A 23,333-nucleotide genomic window follows, 5' to 3' on the forward strand; every position below is an offset into this window, starting at 1 on the left:
TGGCAAAGACAGATTGTAGAATCAGGACAGTTCTGATTTTATAATGGATTTATTAAGAATATTTCTTTAAGTTCACAATGTACTAGTATATTAGCTTTAGGAAAGCCCAATATATCAAAAACACATAAAGCCTAAAGCTGGTAAATTAGACAAACCTGCATTCCTTAAAGATGTAAAAAATAATAATAATTGATACTGGCCACCACTGCCCCCTCTGGCTTGGCCTACAACTGTGGTTAGTGGCCTGCCTTGTTCATAGAATTTCTGAGAATTTTAATGAAAGTATGAAATTCAGAAAATAGAACAAAAGCCATCAGCCATTGCTTTATCACATCTGAGCTTTTACAGCTTTTCTAGCTTCCCAGAGATCCAGTTTCTATGTTGCCTCTTCCCACAAGCTACTCTACCTTCTGGTGCTGAAGCTGTCTACCTTAGAGTTATGAGGTAGCTCTTAGAAATGGTACGTGGCAAGATTTTATTTTATTTTATTTTTTAATCCAAACTGTGAGAGCCTCTGTCTCTTAATAACATTTATAGTTTCACTTACAGTTTCAAAAAAACTCTGTGTCACATCCTTCTGAGCTGCAATAGATGGCCCATTTAAAAAAAAAGAAGACATTTTAATAAATTTTACTGAAGTATAATTACATACAATAAAATGCACTAGTTTTATGAGTTTTTAGCAAATTTACACACCCATGTAACTACCACCCCAGTCAGATATACAACATTTCCATCATTCCACAAAGTCTCCTGACGCCCTTTTGCAGGCAAATCCCCTGAGCTCATTCACTTGAGTTGGGTTTCAAACCCAGCTGTCCTGACTTCAGAGCCCAGCTTCTCAACCACTGGACTACACTGCTTTCCCAACTCAGGGTTTCTTTTCTTTACATTTACTGGATGGTAGCTTGTCTAGTATACTTACATGCTCATTGATTGATTAATTGTTATTGATTGATTGATCAGCTGGAGGTAATTTAATAGCATCATCATTCATCCTGAAGCCTAGGGATCTGCTTTTATCCTATCTTTTTCTTAACTTGCCACATCTGATAAGTTGTCAAGTGCTTGTACAACATTTATAACATCTCTTGGTCTTTGCCTTCCAACCTTATCAGAATAAAAATTATTAGTTCATTAAAGTATATTATTCATTGTTTAGTGTTTGGTTGGGTTATATAAATTTAATTTTTTAATAATAAAAATGTTTTTATCAACAAGATAGTCATCCATGATTACTTGTGAATTCCTTGTCTTTACGCCTTATGCAGATAGGGTGACTCTTTGCAGCTACCTTTGTATATGTAATCCTAAAGTGTTGAATTATAGAGTGATACACGTATTTTCTTTTTTAGGACTTTTCCAGATTTCTCAGAACAAAGTAGCAGTTCTTCTTCTAGCTGGTGGGCAGGGGACAAGACTTGGTGTTGCATATCCCAAGGGGATGTATGATGTTGGTTTGCCATCCCATAAGACACTTTTTCAGATTCAAGCAGAGCGTATCCTGAAGCTTCAACAGTTAGCTGAAAAATATCATGGCAACAAATGCATCATTCCGTGGTAAGATATTCCTCATTATGGGACAGTGTCTGAACATGTATTGGTTTATAATATTCAAAATGCCTATGTACTTTATTCGTAGGCAGATGTATTTCCTGTTACTACAGATTTTCTTGGGAGCTATAATTTACTATATATGTTAAAATATGTGTTACAGCTAGATAGATAATCACTGTAGCCTTAACGAGCAATATATACCCACCTCCAACTTTTAATCCCTACCTGAGTACCTTTGGGTACTCAGAGGGTTCTCTCGGTCTAGAAACTTCATGTTGATTGGTAGTTTGTCTATGTATAGAATTTCTGATTGAAAATCAGTTTCCTTCTGAAATTTGAAAGCATTGCTCTATTGTTTCAGCATTGCTTTGGAGGGCTCCATTGCCATTCTGATCCCCAATCTTTTTTTTTCCCCTTTTGCTCTGAAAGAATTTGGGGTCTCTTTTTATCTTCAGTAACTGAAATTTCATGACGACGTGGTATGGATCTATTTTCAGTCACTGCTGTGGGCACTCGGTGGGTTCTCTCACTCTAGAAACTCATATCCTTAAGTATTGGGTTATTTAGTCCTCCTGAAACCTCACCCTTCTCCCATACACACCAGCTGAAAGCCCCATTGATTTCTCTGCTGTGGGCCAAACTGGGATTCTCAGTCTCTGATAGTATGCCAGGTCCTCAGGGCCTACCTCGGCCAGTGTTCATCTTCTAAACACCAAGAGATTACAGGAAATTCTGCTCTGTTTTTTAAAAGGTTTTGATTTAGCTCTTGAATCTGTTTCTCAGAGCAGCTTTGGAAGTTAGCATGTTTTGAGGGGGAAACCAGCTGTGCGTTTGAAATCCCTCAAGTCCCTAATCTTCTTATTTTAGCCCCAAATCTTCTTATTTTAGCCCCAGGTGACCAACAGAAACTCTGCTGGTTTCTCTGTCCTTCTGCCTGGTCCAAGCTCAGATTCTCTACCACTAGCCTTTACCCCAGATCAGCAAATACCCCCAGGAAAAGGCAGCTGCATATCTTTAGCTCTCCTTTGAAAGATTCTCACTCTCTTGAATTTTAGTTCTAATCCATGTTGCTTTTGTAGCTCTCTGATGCCTTTAAAAATAGGCTTTTTGTAATTTCCTCAGCTTTTCTAGCTATTAAGGATGGTATTGGCCAGCTGTGAACTATTTTCTTCATTTTGATTCCCTTGGGGATTTTTGAAGGACATCTGTGTTCTAAGTGGCCAAAATTCTACTTACAGCCCTGGCCTCCCACTATCATGTTGGATTTTCTTCTTTTTCTTTCTCCTCACAGCTCAGAATTTATTTTTCTTATGTGGAACAGTTTAGTCACCTCTTTTGTCATCTAAATCATGATGCCCAAAATTTTTGTGCCCAGGGTTCATAATACTCATAATACCCAGGATAATTTGTTAATCAGACAGATATTGACTGTGCTGGGAAATTATATAATGTTCTTCATTTAACAGATATTAATTGAGTACCTACTTCTAGGTGCTGGGAACCGAGACAGAACCAAAACAGACAAAAATCCCTACTTATATATGGTTTACATTTTAGTAAGGGGAAAAGCTATTGTAGTCACTAATTATGGTTTTAGATAGAATTTTTTTCTCTTTTGCTACAGTGGCATGGGTTGGATTTTTGTGACAACAGAGAGTATAATTACACTTTTATGATTTTAAATAAAGGGTGAGCAGAGCCCAGATTCCATTTCAATTTTTTTGTAAAAAGAACCATAAGAGATAATTAGAATGTATTACATTTATCCTTTTCTCCCTATTACTAGAATAGGAGATTTCAACCTAGAATACACCTTTCAGAGTTCTAAAATGTTTACTTGAGCCAGTTGTAGGCTTTCTGTTGCAGGAGATATGTTTTAATATTGTTACAGATTTATTTTATACATAAGGATTGATGAAGTTACTGGAAGAAATTCCCCTTGGGTAGCAGCTAATGCTGCCTTATCCAGGAAGAGGATGAAGGAAGTGAAAACAAACAGTGCTCTCAAAAATTTTCTTTAGCTTAGGAAATAGACAAGACTTGACTTTGCCCTGATTCACATAGTGCTATGGCTTAGAAGATTTACTTTTCTCTTGCAAGGTATATAATGACCAGTGGCAGAACAATGGAATCTACAAAGGAATTCTTCACAAAGCACAAGTACTTTGGTTTAAAAAAAGAGAATGTAATCTTTTTTCAGCAGGGAATGCTGCCTGCTATGAGTTTTGATGGGAAAATTATTTTGGAAGAGAAGAACAAGGTTTCTATGGCTCCAGGTTTGTAACCATTCTTATTTAGTGGTGACTAGAAGTGGTAGTAACACAACTCATTAAATTGTTTTTTTGAAGTACGGTTGATTTACGATATGTAGCTTTTTATGTTTTGATATATATTTTTTTAATACAGTGATTTGTATGTTAAAAATTAATATTTTAATTATTTTTAAATTTGGCAATGATTAAAAAAAATGGAAATGCCCATGGGTGAAATGGATATGCTTTTATACTTCTGTGGATGTCTGCTCTTGAGAGCAATTTGAGCAGCATTCAGAGTATTTATTCTCTTTCCCCAGTATTTTATATACAGTATTGTTCATGGCTACATTGTTCATTGTAGTGAAAAATTGGAAACCATCGGCTGCTTAAAAAATAAGAGGCTAGATTATAGTTTACCTGTAGCATTAATTCTTAAACAGTATTGAAATAATTGTGTGGAGATATTAATTGACAAAGCGAAATAGTTTCAGTAGGTTAAGTAAGAGAATGGGAAATACAGAGCTACATGCACAGTTGTAGTTTGCTAATGGCATCCCTAGGATTGGGCAGTGTGTTGCCTGTGTAGCCACATATAGTGAACATAAGTATGATCCCACTATAATATAAAGTAAATGTGTCAACAGATTCTCATCTCTGTGAAGCTCTTCTTGAAGGAAAGGCTGAAAGGAAATAAAAACAGTATTTACAGTGGTGCGTTGCAGGTGTAGGCTTTTATTTCATCTCAACTCTTTTCTCCCCCCCACTCAATTCTTTTTAATTAATGGAAGAGTTTACTATTTTTAGCTTTGTTTTGTGAAGTTGTCTAATTTTTTGTCATTTAAGCTGTAGCTGAGGTTGTTGATGGAAGAAGTACATTAAAGCAGCACTAAAAATAGATGGGGAAAGAAGAGGCTTTTGCATATATTTAGTTTAAATCACCATAGACCTTCATATTAATCTGGTTTCTTAACAAATCATTGGGTATCAATACTCATGTATTTTTATTTTTGAGATGGATGAAATTGTCAGTGTTGGGGCTATAAATACAGAGCTAACTTGAATCATACAAATAAAACTTGAAATGTTATAAAAAAAATTGCCTGTTAAAGAATTTTATGTTTCACAATATATTATAGGCCAAATTGTTAAAAGGGCTGAGTTAAAAAGAAAAGTATGTTCTTTGGAGTTGCCTAGCCCCACATTAATAATGTAATTATACTTACGCTAAATTACCTTCAAAATCACGTAGTATAACTTTTTGACACCTGAATCCTTCCTTATGGACATTCAGTTTTCTTGGCCCTGTAATGTAAAACTGGTTTTCAGAGCTCTTCATCCCAGTTGAGAAACATTAAACAATCTTTAGGTTACCGTCACACTGAGTTTTGGTGTGCTACTAACAGGCTGTTGTGTTTCCCAGATGGGAATGGTGGTCTTTATCGGGCTCTTGCAGCCCAGAACATTGTGGAGGATATGGAGCAAAGAGGCATTTGGAGCATTCATGTCTATTGTGTTGACAACATATTAGTAAAAGTGGCAGACCCACGGTTCATTGGATTTTGCATTCAGAAAGGAGCAGACTGTGGAGCAAAGGTAATGCCTTTCTCAACTATAATGAGGCTTTAAGTGGTCTTTCTCTTGTCAGTATATACATTCCAGGAGTCAAACTAGATTTATCAGGGTGATTTGGATATTTTAGAACCATTCATCTTCTAAAGTAACTAAACTGTCCCGCACCCACTTTTTTTCTTAAATTGGCAACATTTGATTCTAGACGTAATGATGTATGCTTAGTCCATCACAAGTAAGAGTTTAAAATATACGAGGATGATTTGTAAGTACCTGGGAAAGTGAATGGTCACCACTAGGCCTGGGATGGGCTTATTAATATCAAGTTGTTGGATTCATTAATATCAAGTTGTATTTGATCAGATTAACCCAGTTTCTTCCTATGACAAAGTTACTGGAGTAGTAGGTAAAGGAAATATGGTAGAAATAGCAGATGTAGACTTCAGTAAGGCATTTGACAGGGTAACTCATGATAGTCTTGTGAATAAGATGGAAATATGCAGATAGGGGATAAGGACAATTAACGAGATTAAATAACTGCATGAATGACCACAAACATACTGATATTGAGACAGAGGGAGGTTTGTAATGCCATATAATACAGCTGTCCTTGGCATAGTTCTTTTTAGCATTTTTTTTTTGGTTGCATAGATGATAATATAAGAGACTTGCCTTTATGAAATGAAAGACCTTAATAACACTTTGGAAGATTTGAAAATATTAATGTAAATATTACTTTCCTGGAAATCTGTAAAGGTATCATTTCTCACAGAATTAAAGTATAACACAATCCTGATCAAAGTCCTAGTGAGACTATTTTGGGGACATGTGACAAAATGATTGTAAAGTTTAGAATAAATAAATAAAGTTTAGATTGTAAAGATGACCAGGAAAATGTTGAAAAAAATGATGATAAGGAAGGAAGAGGGTTGAAGACAATCTATCAGATATTAAAATGGGTTGTAAATAAAATAACTAGGAGTGTAGTACTGAAACCAGAATAGAATGACAGGTTAATGGAACAGATCAGTCAGAAACAAACTCACGTAAAGATGGCATTTCAACTCATTGGGGGGAAATGAATGGGATAACTGGATAAAAATAAAGTAAGATGTCACCCTCAGAGCTCATACCAAAATCAATTTCAAAGGCATTACCAAGTAAAAAAACCATAAAGATGATAGAAGAAAGTTTAGAATAATTTTATTTATTTTTATTTTTTTATTTGAGTTTAGTTGATTTACAGTGTTGTGTTAGAATAATTTTATAATCAACATGAAGGGAAGACCTATTTCCCAGAAGCAAAAACCGTATAGGCTTCTGACAAAAACAAATTAAACTACATATAAATTTTAAATATATGAATTTAAAAAGAAGAGCTGCCATAAGAGACATATCATATCCTTGGTTGGAAATTTTCTATTATAAAGATGTAATTTCTCTCCAAATTAATCTACAAATCTAATGCAAAGTCACAGAAGCTGAAGTCTTAAATTTACTAGTACAAGTTTTGAGAGAATAAGCTGGTAGACCTAAGAAGATGACTCCTGACTCTGAAAGTAAAGGGTTGGTTTAGTTCATTGATTGAAGACCTCTATCCATTTCAGTACTCTATGAGTATCTGTGCTGTATTGTAAATAGCTACTAAACTGTAATAGAAATAGTGCATTGGATTTTAATTACGTAGCTACTAAGCTTTAAAAAACAAAACAAAACTGTATTTCTGACTTTGTTCCACTTGGTGTCACTCTTCTTTCTAAAATGGAAACTTAAAATTTTACTGCTCTGAGCTTCAGAATCAATTTAAATTCTAAATGATTAGAGAATGTTGAACCTGGGAGGGACCTCAGAGATCATCTATCTCGTCAACCCCTTTGATCTCAGAAATGGACACTCTGAGTTCCAGTACTAAATAAGTTCCATGCTCAAGGTCCTTCATCACATTAGCGGAGGCAGGATTAGAACTGTTTCCCAACTCTTAGTTTTAGTATTATATCACATTTATAAAGCCAAATTCTTTAGATTAATTATATTTTTGCTGGCAGCTCAAAAAACGTTGAATTGGTGTGCCAACTTTTATGAGTATATTAATCACACAGGGATGTAAATATAACCATTCTCTCTTCTCCATTTCCCCTGGGTCCTCTAGGACAAATCCTGTCTCAATCTTCCTGCTTAGTTCTGTGTCTGGCATATAATGTAATAGTCACTCAATGAATGCATAAATACATATTCAGATGGAACCGAAATATTACAAGACTGGTATATGTTAAAAACTTTTAGAAATAGTAGAAACCATTTATGTAATCTGTCCTCCCACGCTTTTAATTTAAAAAAATCAAGATGTTAAAGTATATTTTTAAAAACACCTAAATTAGGGAGTGATTCATAGTGTGTAGTAGAATTCTATGCAGGGAATTCTTTTTTAATTCTTCAATAGGCTCCTGTCTTGGTGAATTAAGTATTTTTCATGGAGTGAGAGTCTTGAGAAAAGACTTAGTGGAGTGGTTTACAAAAGTTCATAGCTGAGAGAGTAGGAATGATTGTTAATTAGAGATAATTTTAGGGCTTCCCTGGTGGCACAGAGGTTAAGAATCCACCTGCTGGTGCAGGGGACATGGGTTTGATCCCTGGTCTGGGAAGATCCCACATGCCGCGGAGCAACTAAGCCTGTGTGCCACAACTACTGAGCCTGCGCTCTAGAGCCTGCAAGCCACAAATACTGAAGCCCGCGTGCCACAACTACTGAAGCTTGCATGCCTAGGGCCTGTGCTCTGCAGCAAGAGAAGCCACCGCAATGAGAAGCCCACATACCGCAACAAAGAGTAGCCCCCGCTCACCACAACTAGAGAAAGCCCACGTGCAGCAATGAAGACCCAGTGTAGCCAAAAATAAATAAATAAATACATAAATTAAATTTAAAAAAGAAAGAAAAAATTCCTTTAAAAAATGTTTAAAAAAGAAAAGATAATTTTGTAAGGCAGTTGCAGTAACTTTGAGGTTGAAGTGTTACTTTGAACTCAGCTTTTCAGGATTTAACTTGTAGGAAATCAAGAGACCTCTTAATTTTATACTGTAAATCTTTTCTGTAGAATATAAACTGACTTCCAACTTCATGTACTTTACAAATGCTTTCTTTTGTAATCTGGACTTTTATAGTATTTGGAGGTTCATAGTTGTTATAAAAGTAAACCTTTTACTGGCAGATTAACACTTGGGAAGTAAAGTGTAAATATGCTTATTTTTATTTTCCATGGCTGGTTAGGAGTAGGGTTGTATAGAAGTGATTGGAAAACAAACCGTGTGTGTGTGTGTGTGTGTGTGTGTGTGTTTTAATGGGAATGGGAGGAATCTATTCCAGATTCCCTGTCTACTGAGATACCTACTGTAGAGAATGTGAAATGATAGACTAGAATTGCAAATAGGTCCATGTGATTGGTTTAAATAATTTTGCTGTATGTTTCCCTCCAGTTTAATCCACTTCTGTGGTAGAAGGTTTCTTTTCATTGAATACTGTACTCCTTTCAGGGCAGCAAACAGTGAAACTACACAGCAGGCCTACGTATCCAGTAGCCCAGCCTCACTGAGCTACACTCAGTGCCTATATCTCTAATTGCTGTGTAAACTAAGTGCTCAATAGTGGCTTTAGTTGTCTGGAAGGGACTGCTACTGGCCGTATTTATTTTAAGAGATCAGTTGCTGAAGAAAATCTTTAATTTTATTGATATAATTTCATGTATGGTTTGGATAGACTTTTCAAAGTGGGGACAGATTTTTCAAAATACTCTGGAATATGCTGAATTGTTAATCAAACAGGGCAAAAATAATATCTTCATATATTTTAATTGTTTGATTCTTCTGCTGGATATTCATCTCATCTGAGGCTTGAGTTTTCTATTAGTGCATTGCATACAGTTGTTTCATAATTTTATTCTAAACACTTAATTTAGGTCAGTGATATATGCTTAGGGTAGTGGGGTATCAGAATCACCTGTGAGGTTTTTTAAAATTGCATACTCTTATGTTTTCCCTCTGATTTTGACCAAATACTTTTCTCTCAGCTCCCTGATCAGCCTAGAGTCTTTGCTAGATTATCAAATCACTGGTTTTCAGACTTTTTAAAAAAGCATAGAACCTCTTACTTCAAACAAAACCTAGCCTGCAAAACATAAATATGAGTGGGCTTTTCTGATTGAAGTTGGAGTGGAACCCTGTGACCTGCCTGCTCTAACCCTCCTACCTCCTAGCCAAGTTCCTGAAACATAAGGAATTTGCTGTTATATTATATATATATATTATATTATATATATAATATATAATATATATTATATATAATATATATTATATATTATATTATATATAATATATACATTATATATATTATATATATAATGTATATATTATATATATAAATATAATATATAATATATATTATATATTATATATAATATTATAATATATATATTATATATATATTCATGAATGAAAATGAAAGAAACACCATTTTCAAATGAAATATTGATTTGTGCAAAATGAGAGGCAAAATGCCTTACTTCTCTTGTTTTGTGAATCTCAGATTTTGTTTCATTTATTCTCAAAGTAGTTGAGTGTGGTTAAGGATAAATTCAGTAATAAAAACATATTCGGGGGGACATAGACTCCTCATTTAGTTATTCCCAGTCCAGTGTGATTTCTTCTGGGCCCTATGTGTATGATGGAATTTCTACTGTATAGTTTAGTTAGATGATAAATAAGAGGGAGATAATTTACCTCTTCTCAGATAGATGATTATTTAAAGATTCCTCTTGACTTAATACCTTAAAGATAAAGTAAGTAAAATTGTAAATGTGGTCTTGGAAAATGACAGATCTCCAATGCAGCGCCTGATTAAATTTCTTTCTCTACTGTTGTCTTCCTTTGGTGGGCAGGTGGTAGAGAAAACGAACCCTACAGAACCAGTTGGAGTGGTTTGCCAAGTGGATGGAGTATACCAGGTGGTGGAATATAGTGAGATTTCTCTGTCTACGGCTCAAAAACGAAGCTCAGATGGACGACTGCTGTTCAATGCGGGGAACATTGCCAACCATTTCTTCACTGTACCGTTTCTGAGAGATGTTGTCAAGTATGGGCAAGATGGGGGCTTTTAAAAATTTTTATTTATTGTTAATCCGAAGCTAAGTCACTTGAGAAGTAGGAAGAAACTTCAAGTCCATATCGTACATGATTCATCTTCCTTTCTGATGAGCATCTTTATCAAATGGAAGTTTACCTGACATTGTAGTTGTTTTCAGTACGATATATCATCGAGTGCAAATTTGTAGTAGTCCATTCTCCTCAGTGCATTAACTGGAGTCCAAAGCAGTTCTCCCTCTTCTTCTCTTACTTCCCTCCCTCCAACTGTGCTAGGTTCTGGAGAAGCAAAGAATAAGAAAGGGAATACCCTCTCTCTACCACAGCTGGAAACCTTAAAAAATACAGATGTCTACCCTACATCTACTGAACCAGAATTTCTGGAAGTCGATGCAGACATCTGTTTTTTGTTTGTTTGTTTGTTTGTTTTTGCGGTATGCGGGCCTCTCACTGTTGTGGCCTCTCCCATTGCGGAGCACAGGCTCCGGATGCGCAGGCTCAGCAGCCATGGCTCATGGGCCCAGCCGCTCCGCGGCATGTGGGATCCTCCCGGACCGGGACACAAACCCGCGTCCCCTGCATTGGCAGGCAGACTCTCAACCACTGCGCCACCAGGGAAGCCCACACCAGATTTTTAAATGAAGGACATTCTCAATATCTGATTCTTCACTTGATTGCTTTTTAGACGTTTAAGATGACTACTTCTTAAAAAGTTACTCAGCTTTATTCTTTTTTTTTTTTTTTAACATCTTTACTGGAGTATAATTGCTTTACACTGTTGTGTTAGTTTCTGCTGTATAACAAAGTGAATCAGCTATGTGCATATGTATATCCCCATTTCCCCTCCCTTTTGTGTCTCCCTCCACCCTCCTTATCCCACCCCTCTAGGTGGTCACAAAGCACTGAGCTGATCTGCCTGTGCTATGCAGCTGCTTCCCACTAGCTGTCTATTTTACATTTGGTAGTGTATATATGTCCATGCCACTCTCTCATTCGTCCCAGCTTACCCTTCACCCTCCCCGTGTCCTCAAGTCCATTCCGTATGTCTCTGTCTTTATTCCTGTCCTGCCCTTCGGTTCATCAGAACCTTTTTTTTAGAATCCATATATATGTGTTAGCATATGATATTTGTTTTTCTCTTTCTGACTCAATTCGCTCTGTATGACAGACTCTAGCTCCATCCACCTCACTACAAATAATTCAATTTCGTTTCTTCTTATGGCTGAGTAACATTCCATTGTATATATGTGCCACATCTTCTTTATCCATTCATCTGATGATGAGCACTTAGGATGTTTCCATCTCTGGGCTATTGTAAATAGAGCTGCAATGAACATTGTGGTACAAGACTCTTTTTGAATTATGGTTTTCTTAGGGTATATGGCCGGTAGTGGGATTGCTGGGTCATATGGTAGTTCTATTTTTAGTTTTTTAAGGAACCTCCATTACTGTTCTCCATAATGGCTGTATCAATTTACATTCCACCAACAATGCAAGAGGGTTCCCTTTTCCCCACACCCTCTCCAGCATTTATTGTTTGTAGATTTTTTGATGATGGCCATTCTGACCTGTGTGAAGTGATACCTCATTGTAGTTTTGATTTGCATTTATCTAATGATTAGTGATGTTGAGCATTTTTTCATGTGTTTGTTGGCAATCTGTTTATCTGTTTTGGAGGAATGTCTATTTAGGTCTTCTGCCCATTTTTGGATTGGGTTGTTTGGTTTTCTGATATTGAGCTGCATGAGCTGCTTGTATATTTTGGAGATTAATCCTTTGTCAGTTGCTTCATTTGCAAATATTTTCTCCCATTCTGAGGGTTGTCTTTTCATCTTGTTTGTAGTTTCCTTTGCTTTTAAGTTTCATTAGATCCCATTTGTTTGTTTTTATTTCCATTTCTCTAGGAGGTGAGTCAAAAAGGATCTTGCTGTGACTTATGTCATAGAGTGTTCTGCCTATGTTTTTCTGTAAGAGTTTTATAGTATTTGGCCTTACATTTAGGTCTTTAATCCATTTGGAGTTTATTTTTGTGTAAGGAAGTGTTCTAATTTCATTCTTTTACATGTAGCTGTCCAGTTTTCCCAGCACCACTTATTGAAGAGGCTGTCTTTTCTCCATTGTATTCTCTTGCCTCCTTTATCAAAGATAAGGTGACCATAGGTGTGTGGGTCTATCTCTGGGCTTTCTATACTGTTCCACTGATCTATATTTCTATTTTTGTGCCAGTACCATACTGCCTTGATTACTGTAGCTTTGTAGTATAGTCTGAAGTCCAGGAGGCTGATTCCTCCAGCTCTATTTTTCTTTCTCAAGATTGCTTTGGCTATTCGGGGTCTTTTGTGTTTCCATACAAATTGTGAAATTTTTTGTTCTAGTTCTGTGAAAAATGCAGTTGGTAGTTTGATAGGGATTGCATTGAATCTGTAGATTGCTTTGGGTATTATAGTCATTTTCACAGGCTCATTCTTCCAATCCAAGAACTTGGTAGATCTCTCCATCTGTTTGTGTCATCTTTAATTTCTTTCATCAGTGTCTTATAGTTTTCTGTATACAGGTCTTTTGTCTCCTTAGGTAGGTTTATTCCTAGGTATTTTATTCTTTTTTTTGCAGTGGTGAATGGGAGTGTTTCCTTAATTTTTCATCATTAGTGTATAGGAATGCAAGAGATTTCTGTGCATTAATTTTGTATCCTGCTACTCTACCATATTCATTGATTAGCTCTAGTAGTTTTTTTTTTTTTTGCAGAACGCGGGCCTCTCACTGTTGTGGCCTCTCCCGTTGCGGAGCACAGTCTCCGGACTCGCAGGCTCAGCGGCCATGGCTCACGGGCCCAGCCGCTCCGCGGCATGTGGGATCTTCCTGGACCGGGACACGAACCCGTGTCCCCTGCATCGGCAGGCGGACTCTCAACCACTGCGCCACCAGGGAAGCCCAGCTCTAGTAGCTTTTTGGTAGCATCTTTAGGATTCTCTATGTATAGTATCATGTCATCTGCAAACAGTGACAGTTTTACTTCTTCTTTTCTGATTTGGATTCCTTTTACTTCTTTTTCTTCTCTGATTGCTGTGGCTAAATACTAAAAACTTCCAATACTATGTTGAATAATAGTGGTGAGAGTGGGCAACCTTGTCTTGTTCTTGATCTTAGAGGAAATGGTTTCAGTTCTTCACCATTGAGAACAATGTTGGCTGTGGGTTTATCATATGTGGCCTTTATTATGTTGAGGTAGGTTACCTCTGTGCCTACTTTCTGGAAAGTTTTTATCATAAATGGGTGTTGAATTTTGGCCAAAGTTTTTTCTGCATCTATTGAGATTATCATATGGTTTTTGTTCTTCAATTTGTTAATATTGTGTATCACATTGATTGATTTGTGTATATTGAAGAATCCTTGCATTCCTGGGATAAACCCCACTTGATCATGGTGTATGATCCTTTTAATGTGCTGTTGGATTCTGTTTGCTGGTATTTTGTTGAGGATTTTTGCATCTTTGTTCATCAGTGATATTGGCCTGTAGTTTTCCTTTTTTGTGATATCTGTTTCTGGTTTGGGTATCAGGGTGATGGTGGCCTCATAGAATGAGTTTGGGAGTATTCCTCCCTCCGCTGTATTCTGGAAGAGTTTGAGAAGGGTAGGTGTTAGCTCTTCTCTAAATGTTTGGTAGAATTCACCTGTGAAGCCATCTCGTCCTGGGCTTTTGTTAATTGGAAGACTTTTAATCACAGTTTTAATTTCAGTGCTTGTGATTGGTCTGTTTATATTTTCTATTTCTTCCTGGTTCAGTCTCAGAAGGTGTGCTTTACTTAGGATTTGTCCATTTCTTCCAGGTTGTCTATTTTATAGGCATATAATTGCTTGTATTAATCTCTCATGATCCTTTGTGTTTCTTCAGTGTCAGTTGTTATTTTCCTTTTTCATTTCTAATTCTGTTGATTTTAGTTTTCTCCCTTTTTTCTTGATGAGTCTGGCTAATCAATTTTGTTTATCTTCTCAAAGGACCATTTTTTAGTTTTATTGATCTTTGCTGTTGTTTCCTTCATTTCTTTTTCATTTATTTCTGGTCTGATCTTTATGATTTCTTTCCTTCTGTTAACTTTGGGTTTTTTTGTTCTTCTTCTTCTATTGCTTTAGGTATAGGGTTAGGTTGTTTATTTGAGATTTTTCTTGTTTCTTGAGGTAGGACTGTATTGCTATAAACTTCCCTCTTAGGACTGCTTTTGCTGCATCCCATAGGTTTTGGGTTGTTATCTTTTCATTGTCATTTGTTTCTAGGTATTTTTTGATTTTGTCTTTGATGTCTTCAGTGATCTCTTGGTTATTTAGTAGCGTATTGTTTAGCTTCCATGTGTTTGTACTTTTTTACAGTTTTTTTCCTGTAATTGATATCTAGTCTCAGAGCATTGTTGTTGGAAAAGATTCTTGATATGATTTCAGTTTTCTTAAATTTACCAAGGCTTGATTTGTGACCAAGATATGGTCTATCCTGGAGAATGTTCCATGAGCACTTGAGAAGAAAGTGTATTCTGTTGTTTTTGGATGGAATGTCGTATAAATATCAGTCATGTCCATCTTGTTCGGTGTGTCATTTAAAGCTTGTGTTTCCTTATTTTTTTTTCATTTTGGATGATCTGTCCGTTGGTGAAATTGTGGTGTTAAAGTCCACTACTATTATTGTGTTACAGTCGATTTCCCCTTTTATGGCTATTAGCATTTGCCTTATGTACTGAGGTGCTCCTATGTTGGGTGCATAAATATTTACCGTTGTTATATCTTCTTCTTGGATTGATCCCTTGATCATTATGTAGTGTCCTTCTTTGTCTTTTGTAATAGTCTTTAAAGTCTGTTTTGTCTGATATGCAAATTGCTACTCCAGCTTTCTTTTGATTTCCATTTTCAGGTTTACCTTAAAATTTCAACTCCAGTCCCAAAATATTTCCCATTCCACTATGCTTTTTGTAGCTGTGTTATTAATTCATCCAAAGTAATTATAAATACTCATCTTTCCATCTAACACTTGATGGTATCTCAGTTGGGAAAGTTGGGACGAAGAGTGGAACATTTTATAAAAGACATGGAATTCATGGGAGAGCTGTGTGTGTATTTTTTTATTTTGGAGATCATGATTTGATTTTTTTTTTAATTTAAGGAAATGAATAGGGAAATCTATTCATTTAATATTTAAACATGAACTGAAATTTAACAAATGCTTTTCCCTTTGAAATCTTAGTACTCATTGTGGGTGCGTTTGCTCCTGAGTATGATTATCAGATTCTCTGGCATTTTAAATTTGGAAAGTGATTTCGTTTTTTTTTTTTTCTTTTCCTACTTAGTATTTATGAACCTCAGTTGCAGCACCATGTGGCTCAAAAGAAGATTCCATATGTGGATTCCCAGGGGCAGTTAATTAAGCCAGACAAACCAAATGGAATAAAGATGGAAAAATTTGTCTTTGACATCTTCCAGTTTGCAAAGTATGTTTCGAATCGCATCAGTAAGATTAAGTATGTCTTGAAACGTTGCCCTTTACTCTTCTAGGCAGAACACTCTTTTCAGAAAACAGTTGACAGCATATATGTCAGTTATGGCATTTTGATTGTGAGTGTATAGTTTTGACTCATTATCATCCTCTAGTGTGAAACCACCAATCCAAGAGTATGGTTTGAGTTGCCTGTGAGCACTTTTTTAAAAATTTCAATTAGTTTATTATCTGACTCTCCTGCAAAATTGTTAAAGTCACTTATTTTGGCTGAGAGACAGAAAAGGTTGAGATAGAGAATTGGCCCATTTTGTGTTTAGGATGTCTTATTGATCTGAGTAAATGTTTCAGTGAACATGTTTTTATCTTATATAGCTCTCTGTTAAAGATCACATTGATGTTGAGATTTGTGTCTCAGAATTTGACCAATATGAAAATGCAGAAGAGTAATCTTCCTATATATGTTTCTAAATCACCCTTTTTGCCTGTTTTTTTGTTCCAGAATAGGTACTAATATGATCTTTTTGTATTAAGATTTCTAATCTGACTTAAGATGAAGTATTTTATTGTTGGGGTTGGAAATAATTTTTCATTTTGCAGAGAGAAGGGAATTCCAACTTTATTTCATCCAGGAATGAACATTATTTCTTTCAGCATTCGTTTGAAATTGGATTAAGAGAGACTGTAATTGAAGACCAAAGGCTTAGCTATATAGAGAGGAGTCAGAAGCTGTGTGCACAGTTTTATTTCATAATAAAGCAGTGTTTGTATGGTTCTACTCTAGGAAGTTTGTGGTGTATGAAGTATTACGGGAAGATGAGTTTTCCCCACTGAAGAATGCAGACAGTCAGAACGGGAAGGACAACCCCACTACTGCAAGGCATGCTTTGATGTCCCTCCATCATTGCTGGGTCCTCAATGCCAGGGGCCACTTCATAGATGAAAATGGCTCTCGCCTCCCAGCAATTCCGCGGTAGGTTGATGCCTTTTCTCTTTTGTGTGTATGCTTCCTGGGCTTCTCCTCTTGCACTTCTTTTTCCTCTATCTCTGATGTATTCCTAGAACTTAAAAAAAAGCAAAGTATTGATGTGGGCAGATCCTGATGTGAAGTAATGAAGGCTTGGCCTGTTACAAAGAGAACAATAGCTTTACTTCCCCTTAAAGAGGAATCTTCTAAAACTCTTGGTTTTTTGGATGCCTCTCTACTGTGTCAGTGAACTGACTTCTACTGAATGATGGTCAGAAGGTAATTCTTCTGGTGTGCCCCATGGTTAAAGTCCATCAGAGGCCACTATGCCACAGCGCAAGAGGATTGATTTTTGCTGCCCATATATCTGTGGCCTCACTTAAGTGCTCTCTACGAGCCCCTGCCCTCCAACCCTCAAAAGACCTGCCACCCACAGGCTGCCTGTGAGACATAGGCGCACTTCAGTTCTCACCATGACACTTTCAGATTGCTGAGGGAGGTGCCAGGAAGGGATGTGCACGCTACTTACATTCACTGATACTCAAACTTTGGAAACGTTTTAGGATTTTAGAATTAAAAAAAAAAAGAAGATCCTTGGAGCTATTCAAATGTGAGATAAAGTAAGTTACGTCTTATGTTTTTTGATAAAACCTCTTTTGGCACCTAGAATTCCCCCTTTCTAAATCATTCGATGTTTCTATACTTTTGTAAAAAACATTCTGCCGTATAATTTATATTCTTAAGGGATAAAAAGATTGTTTGTGTGCTCAAAAGCGCTAGAATGCCTTGGTAAAGGTTAGAACATTGGGCATTGGAACTTACTGGTCCATAACTGTGTTTTTACAAGAAGGAGCAGTAGTAGACTGTCTCGCAGTCCAAGGCTACTTTCAGGCTCTGTCTTGTCAACAGGCTTGCTCTGTGCCATGTCATATTGTCCTCATGCTTCATCTTTGACCATTGAGTTTTTTGTTTTTCGTTTTTTTTACCCCCTCAGATCTCCTTTGCCAAGTTTATAGTTTACCATAAATACATGCCTTTCGGTCAAGTATATTTTGCAGTTCCACTTCATTTTTATTGTTTGGTATGTTTCCTTTCCCATTAATGCTTATTTGTTCCTACATAGCAGTGCTACAAATGGAAAGTCAGAGACCATCACAGCTGATGTCAATCACAAGTAAATATACCAGCCTGCCTGCAGTGCATGGTGATGGGGCTGTGCTTCCCTCCATACTAACTGGCATTGTAGTTTAGTGCTCTCTGCCTTTTGGTGGTCTGGGGGGGGGGGGTGGATGATTGAAGCTTTGGTGGGGGTACTGCTTATTTGGTGGCAGGTATCTCGCTGGATGACACTAACTCAGAATCTCAGTGCATGCTGGAAATGGGGAGCATGCTTTTCTAAAGAATTTGACCATAGGTATTTGAGCCTGTAGTGACAAGTTAACAAGTAAAAGATAAAATCTAGAGCAGGTTACAGGCCAGGGAGAACAAATTTGGATCCCAGCCTACCCCTTTTAGCATAAGCTAGATAAAAATAACATTCTGCAGATGTGTCTTATCAAATTGGATATATGCTGTCAGTATAAAGGCTAACTGCTCCTGACATATTTGATGGCTCTTAACGTGGAGAAAACTGTTCTTTTGATTTATTCTCATAGTAACAGCTCCATTTTTCGTCTCTCTGTGTTAATTTTAGTCAGTTATTTCCTGCTTCTAAAGAAAGTGTCTTTTTGTCTTAATGGTTGATAATTTTTAGCTAGAAGTAGCATGTATCCTCTCTTGTTTGGGTACTGACAGAGTTTGAAAAAGCCATTATCTTTATAGCTAAAGAGTCAGCTTGGTATTCTTGTTACACTTTAAAAGTAATAAGATTTAGTCTGAATTTTAAGTTTGTAAGATAATTTGGGAAATGTGTACATAGCCAAGGATCTGGAGATGGGGGTTTTCTCAAAAATAGAGTGGCAGTGATGTCAGTTTCATCTGTATGTTTTTTCCTGCCTGTGCCACTCATCTTTGCCCTGTAGAGACAAGTCCCTGTGAGTGTCATTGTTTCTGGGATGTGGGCCTGGAGACAAGGAAGTGGACTCAACAGAGCTGGCTAGTTTCTTATAGCAGCCATAGCTAACTATTGCCCTCATGCCATGGCAGCTGGGATGCAGTGCCCTTTGTCATTTTCTGTCCCATCCATCGTCTTTAATATGTGGAAGCAACCTGCTTTTACAATTAAAAAAATAAATTTTTGACCCTAAATTTCCTTCTGATTGAACCATAGCTTTTAACCTGTAAAGTGAAACAGCTTCTTAATTATAGAGCCGAAAACAACATCCAGCTATCTCAGTTAAGATACAAAAAGTTTTAAACATTATTTAGTTCTTGTTTGGGTTCTTTTATTTCACACTCCCCCCCATCCCAATTTACTTCATTTTAACCATTTGTTGAATAGTTAAACTGAAATCAAAGTTTGGCCCCAAATGAGATCATGGAATTAGAAATAGGTCCTGCTGAAATTCTTAGCATTAAAGGATGCCCTCATAGAGTAGAAAAGATTACTTAAAAATGAGAGATGGAAAGAAAGTATTTTTTATAAAAGAGGGAAGAAACAGCTTGGAGGTATTCTGAAAGAATGGAAGCAAGGATGCTGAATTTTGACAAAATGACATTATTTTTATTTTTTACCTGAATACCTACTCAACAGTGTTAGCTACCAGAAGGATGCTTGACTAAAGAATTAGGGGACAGGGCTGTTGGGGGCTGATTTGCCTATCTCCTGAGATTTTACATTTGGTGACGGGAGCTCCTCTCTTTTCTCCTCTCGGCCATCCAACTTTCTTAGTTTTTTTTGGTATCTTTGTGGTACTAGAAGGGAAGTTATATTCAGGTCGGCTATGTGTTCCTCCGGTTCAAAAACACCTTCAGTTCCCGGCACACCAAATCCTTTAGGGGTTCAGGTGGGGCTGGGTTATATACATCTTATCAATGGAATGGGTCCTCATTTTCCCATTTGGTTTTATAGGACTCCAAGCTGCCCCAGAGGGTCTGGACCAGATCTCTTGAGCTCTTTTGATAGAATCTGATACATATCTACATCTCTGGCTGGAGAGATATGTGCTCTATCTTTTAGTTCATCTTTTACCTGAATTAGTCTGCCATCCGTCTACCCTCATAGTTCGTTTATTCATTCAGCCAGCAAGCGTTTGTAGGCCTGCACACAGACCTTCAGTACTGTTAGTATCCCAGGTGCTGAAGTAGCTTACACAAGAGAAATAAGTCATTTCTTACAGCCTACTGGGAGATTCAAGATGCACATACATAAAAGTTAAGTAACATCATCAGGCAGTATGTGTTAAATGTGTGGTATAAATAATAATTACCCTAGGAGGCAGTGACTTATCACATGTCTAATAAATTTATTTATTTTTTTATAAATAACTGAATGAGAGCAATCACTATGAAATGCATTGGTCAAAGGAAGGTTGGGGCTTGAGTTATGTCTTGGAGGGTGGGTGTGATTTGGATAGTTAAAGGGACCATAGCTGAGAATGACTTGGAATAATCTAAAGTGCGTGTGTCTGGGCTGGTTTGAGTGGGAAGTAGCAGGACAAGTGAGTTGGAGTAGGGTATAGAGTGCCTTGAAGGCTCACTAAATGGTTCTGTTGACAGAAAGATTGGGTGTGGCTAACCTCAGAAGCCCTCTGATTTTATTGACTCCACCAAAGTTAGTGAAGTTAGTGACTTTAAGCATATTAAAAGCACTGTTTATTGACTTTTGTGTTACGTAATTTAGAAACTCAGGATCGCAGGTGGCTGTAAATGTTAGAACGTGATCTAGAGGAAGCAAGTGGTGACTTTGGCCTTGCCTTCACTTGGGTGCATTCTGCCTTAGCTCTTAAAAAAGGGACCTTGGTGAAAGTAGCCGAGAAGCACCTTGAAACATTGAATAAATCAGCTCAGCTAATCTAGGAGATTTGGGCTGTACTGGGAAATAATTTAACTGACCCTTTAGTCCAATGGAATTTTCTGTAATGAAGGAAATGTTCTGTATCTGTGCTATCCAATTTGGTAGTCATTAGCCATTTATGGCTACAGAACACTTGAAGTGTGGTTATTATGACTGAGGGACTGAATTCTAAATTTTTAATTAATTTTTAAAATTTTAATTAATCTAAGTTTAAATAACCATATGTGGCTTGTGGCCGCTGTCTTGGACAGTGCAGCTTTAGAATGTTGGTCAACATTAGTTGACCAACTAACATGCAAGGCTGTGGCAGGGGTTAAAATCAAATACAAAGGATTCAAAATGCCTCGCAGTGAGCCTGGAACACAGTGTGTACTCAGTAACTAGTCCCTTGTCTATGAACTTAAAATTTGGAAATGATAAAAAATGATATGTACATTAGGGGTTAAGTGTGTCAATGTTGGCGAAGTACTTTGAAGAGCTACTGGTGATTACCCCAGATAGTGTCTTTTGGACCATGATGATTTCATGTTAACTTACTCCTCAGGGAATTAAGTGATCATGAAGGTAGGACCTGCTCTATTTGTTTAGGAGAATTTTGTTATCTGCAGGTTTCTCAGAGGGAAATTATGGTCTGTATCTTCGCTCTGGCAAGTAACATGGGAAGCAGAATCTTTACCGTGTCTGATTTTTTTTCTTAGCTTGAAGGATGCCAATGATGTACCAATACAATGTGAAATCTCTCCTCTTATCTCCTATGCTGGAGAAGTAAGTTTGCTTTTTGCTTTTTTCCCTATTCTTTTAGAAGTAGGATTGTGATATTGTTTTATGTTGAAGTAGAGTTGTCCTTAGAGAAGATAACATCATTTTCCAGTGGCCCTGCCCTGAGGAGCTCGTCCTGAGAATGAGAAGCCTTCTCTTCGAGAGTTCCTGTTATGGCTTTGCATCTGTCCATTAGTTGCCATGAACAGAATGTTTAATGTTTACTTCATTTCACCTACACATTGAAATGCAATGGGCTTTTAAAAAATAAGCCTTGTTTTTTAGGTAAATCATCTGTCATTTTTTAGTGTGATGTAATTTTTCCTTTCAGTGGGTCTGTTTTGTTCATATGCTTAGTACTTTCACCTTTAAGACTGGGGGATGTAGGGACCCCTTTTTTCTAATATGTAATATTTTTTTCTGGAGATCCTTGTCAGATTGTTCACTTCTAACATCAGAAACAGCCACCTTGCTTATTAGAATGTTAACTCTACTAAGTGATGATTATAAGGAAGAATGATTATCATCTTATTAACTTTAAAACTTTTATTATAATCAGAATAACTTTCCCTCTTTTTGTTGTTTGTTTTATGCTTCCATAAATAGGTCATTAAGCCCAGTTTAAAAAGTATACTAAGCAGATTTTTTATTGACTTGTAAATTCTGTATCTCAACCCAACTTGGCATTCATGCTTTATCATTATTATATAGCCATTAAGTCCAGCATTACATGACTAGTGTCCACCAATTTTCTAACTGTGTTTCATTTCAACCCTTCTTGTAGGGACTAGAAAGTTATGTGGCAGATAAAGAATTCCACGCACCTTTAATCATTGATGAGAATGGAGTCCATGAGCTGGTGAAGAATGGTATATGAGCCAGATACCAAGTTCCACCACAATAAGAATAGCTTTTATTTTTGATAGACTGACTGTGAACCTACAGGACCTCTCCCGGAATACTCAGTTTTCAATATCCACAGGCTTTCATTTTAATTGTTGAACTCTCGTAACTACTACATATTCCCCAAGATCCAGATGACTGAACTTCAGAAAGTGTTTTTATGATTCTCAACTGATTGAAGGTCTTATTTATATTTTTCAATTGTATACTTTTTTTTCCAAGCTAAGGAAAACATTGGCCATCTAGGAAATTTCCTACAGCTTATGTGTAGTCAGGGTGTTCAACATCACTTTACTTGGAGCTGGCAGCATTTGTTTTTGAAGTTGTACATAGTAATAATATGTCGTTGTACATGTTGAAAGGTTTCTATGGTACTAAAAGTTTGTTTTATTTTATCAAAAATTAAATTTTTTTAAGAAAATGATTGGACAATAAAATGAACTTTTCTTCTTGTCTCTGGAGTGTCATTTGTACCTTGAGGGAATTATTCCATTGGGAAAATGTGAATCTTTGGAGAAACTTTGAGATAATGCAAAAAATCAAATTGATACCTCTGTGACTGCAATCTTCTAGTTTTTTTTATGAATATCTAATTTTGAACTTTATCCTCCTATCACTTTATAATAGTGGCCCTCAACCAGAGATGGTTTTGCCTTCCTCCAAGGGACGTTTGGCAATGTCTAGAGACATTTTTTTTTTTTTTTTTGCGGTATGCGGGCCTCTCACTGTTGTGGCCTCTCCCATTGTGGAGCACAGGCTCCG

At 36.7% G+C, this 23,333-nt stretch overlaps 1 protein-coding gene across 6 annotated transcripts in view; it reads left to right on the top strand.

Moving 5' to 3' along the window:
- Positions 1–23,026, top strand: part of UAP1 (UDP-N-acetylglucosamine pyrophosphorylase 1) — a 37,639-nt gene extending 14,613 nt beyond the window's left edge. For 2 of the 6 annotated variants that reach the window (XM_067728470.1, XM_067728467.1), the window contains exons 3-12: positions 1,356–1,560; positions 3,658–3,833; positions 5,233–5,405; positions 10,310–10,503; positions 15,842–15,982; positions 16,772–16,960; positions 17,518–17,574; positions 18,078–18,128; positions 21,608–21,674; positions 22,453–23,026. In XM_067728470.1, the coding sequence (XP_067584571.1) occupies positions 1,356–1,560; positions 3,658–3,833; positions 5,233–5,405; positions 10,310–10,503; positions 15,842–15,982; positions 16,772–16,960; positions 17,518–17,574; positions 18,078–18,128; positions 21,608–21,674; positions 22,453–22,545 (1,346 nt within the window). In that variant the 3' untranslated portion in view covers positions 22,546–23,026. The remainder of the gene's footprint in view (positions 1–1,355; positions 1,561–3,657; positions 3,834–5,232; positions 5,406–10,309; positions 10,504–15,841; positions 15,983–16,771; positions 16,961–17,517; positions 17,575–18,077; positions 18,129–21,607; positions 21,675–22,452) is intronic. The other 4 variants (XM_067728473.1, XM_067728472.1, XM_067728471.1 and 1 more) reach the window with 3 other exon arrangements.
- Positions 23,027–23,333: the final 307 nt, after the last annotated feature.

The sequence above is a fragment of the Pseudorca crassidens genome, chromosome 2 (assembly GCF_039906515.1).
Source record: "Pseudorca crassidens isolate mPseCra1 chromosome 2, mPseCra1.hap1, whole genome shotgun sequence".
Lineage (NCBI taxonomy): Eukaryota > Metazoa > Chordata > Mammalia > Artiodactyla > Delphinidae > Pseudorca > Pseudorca crassidens.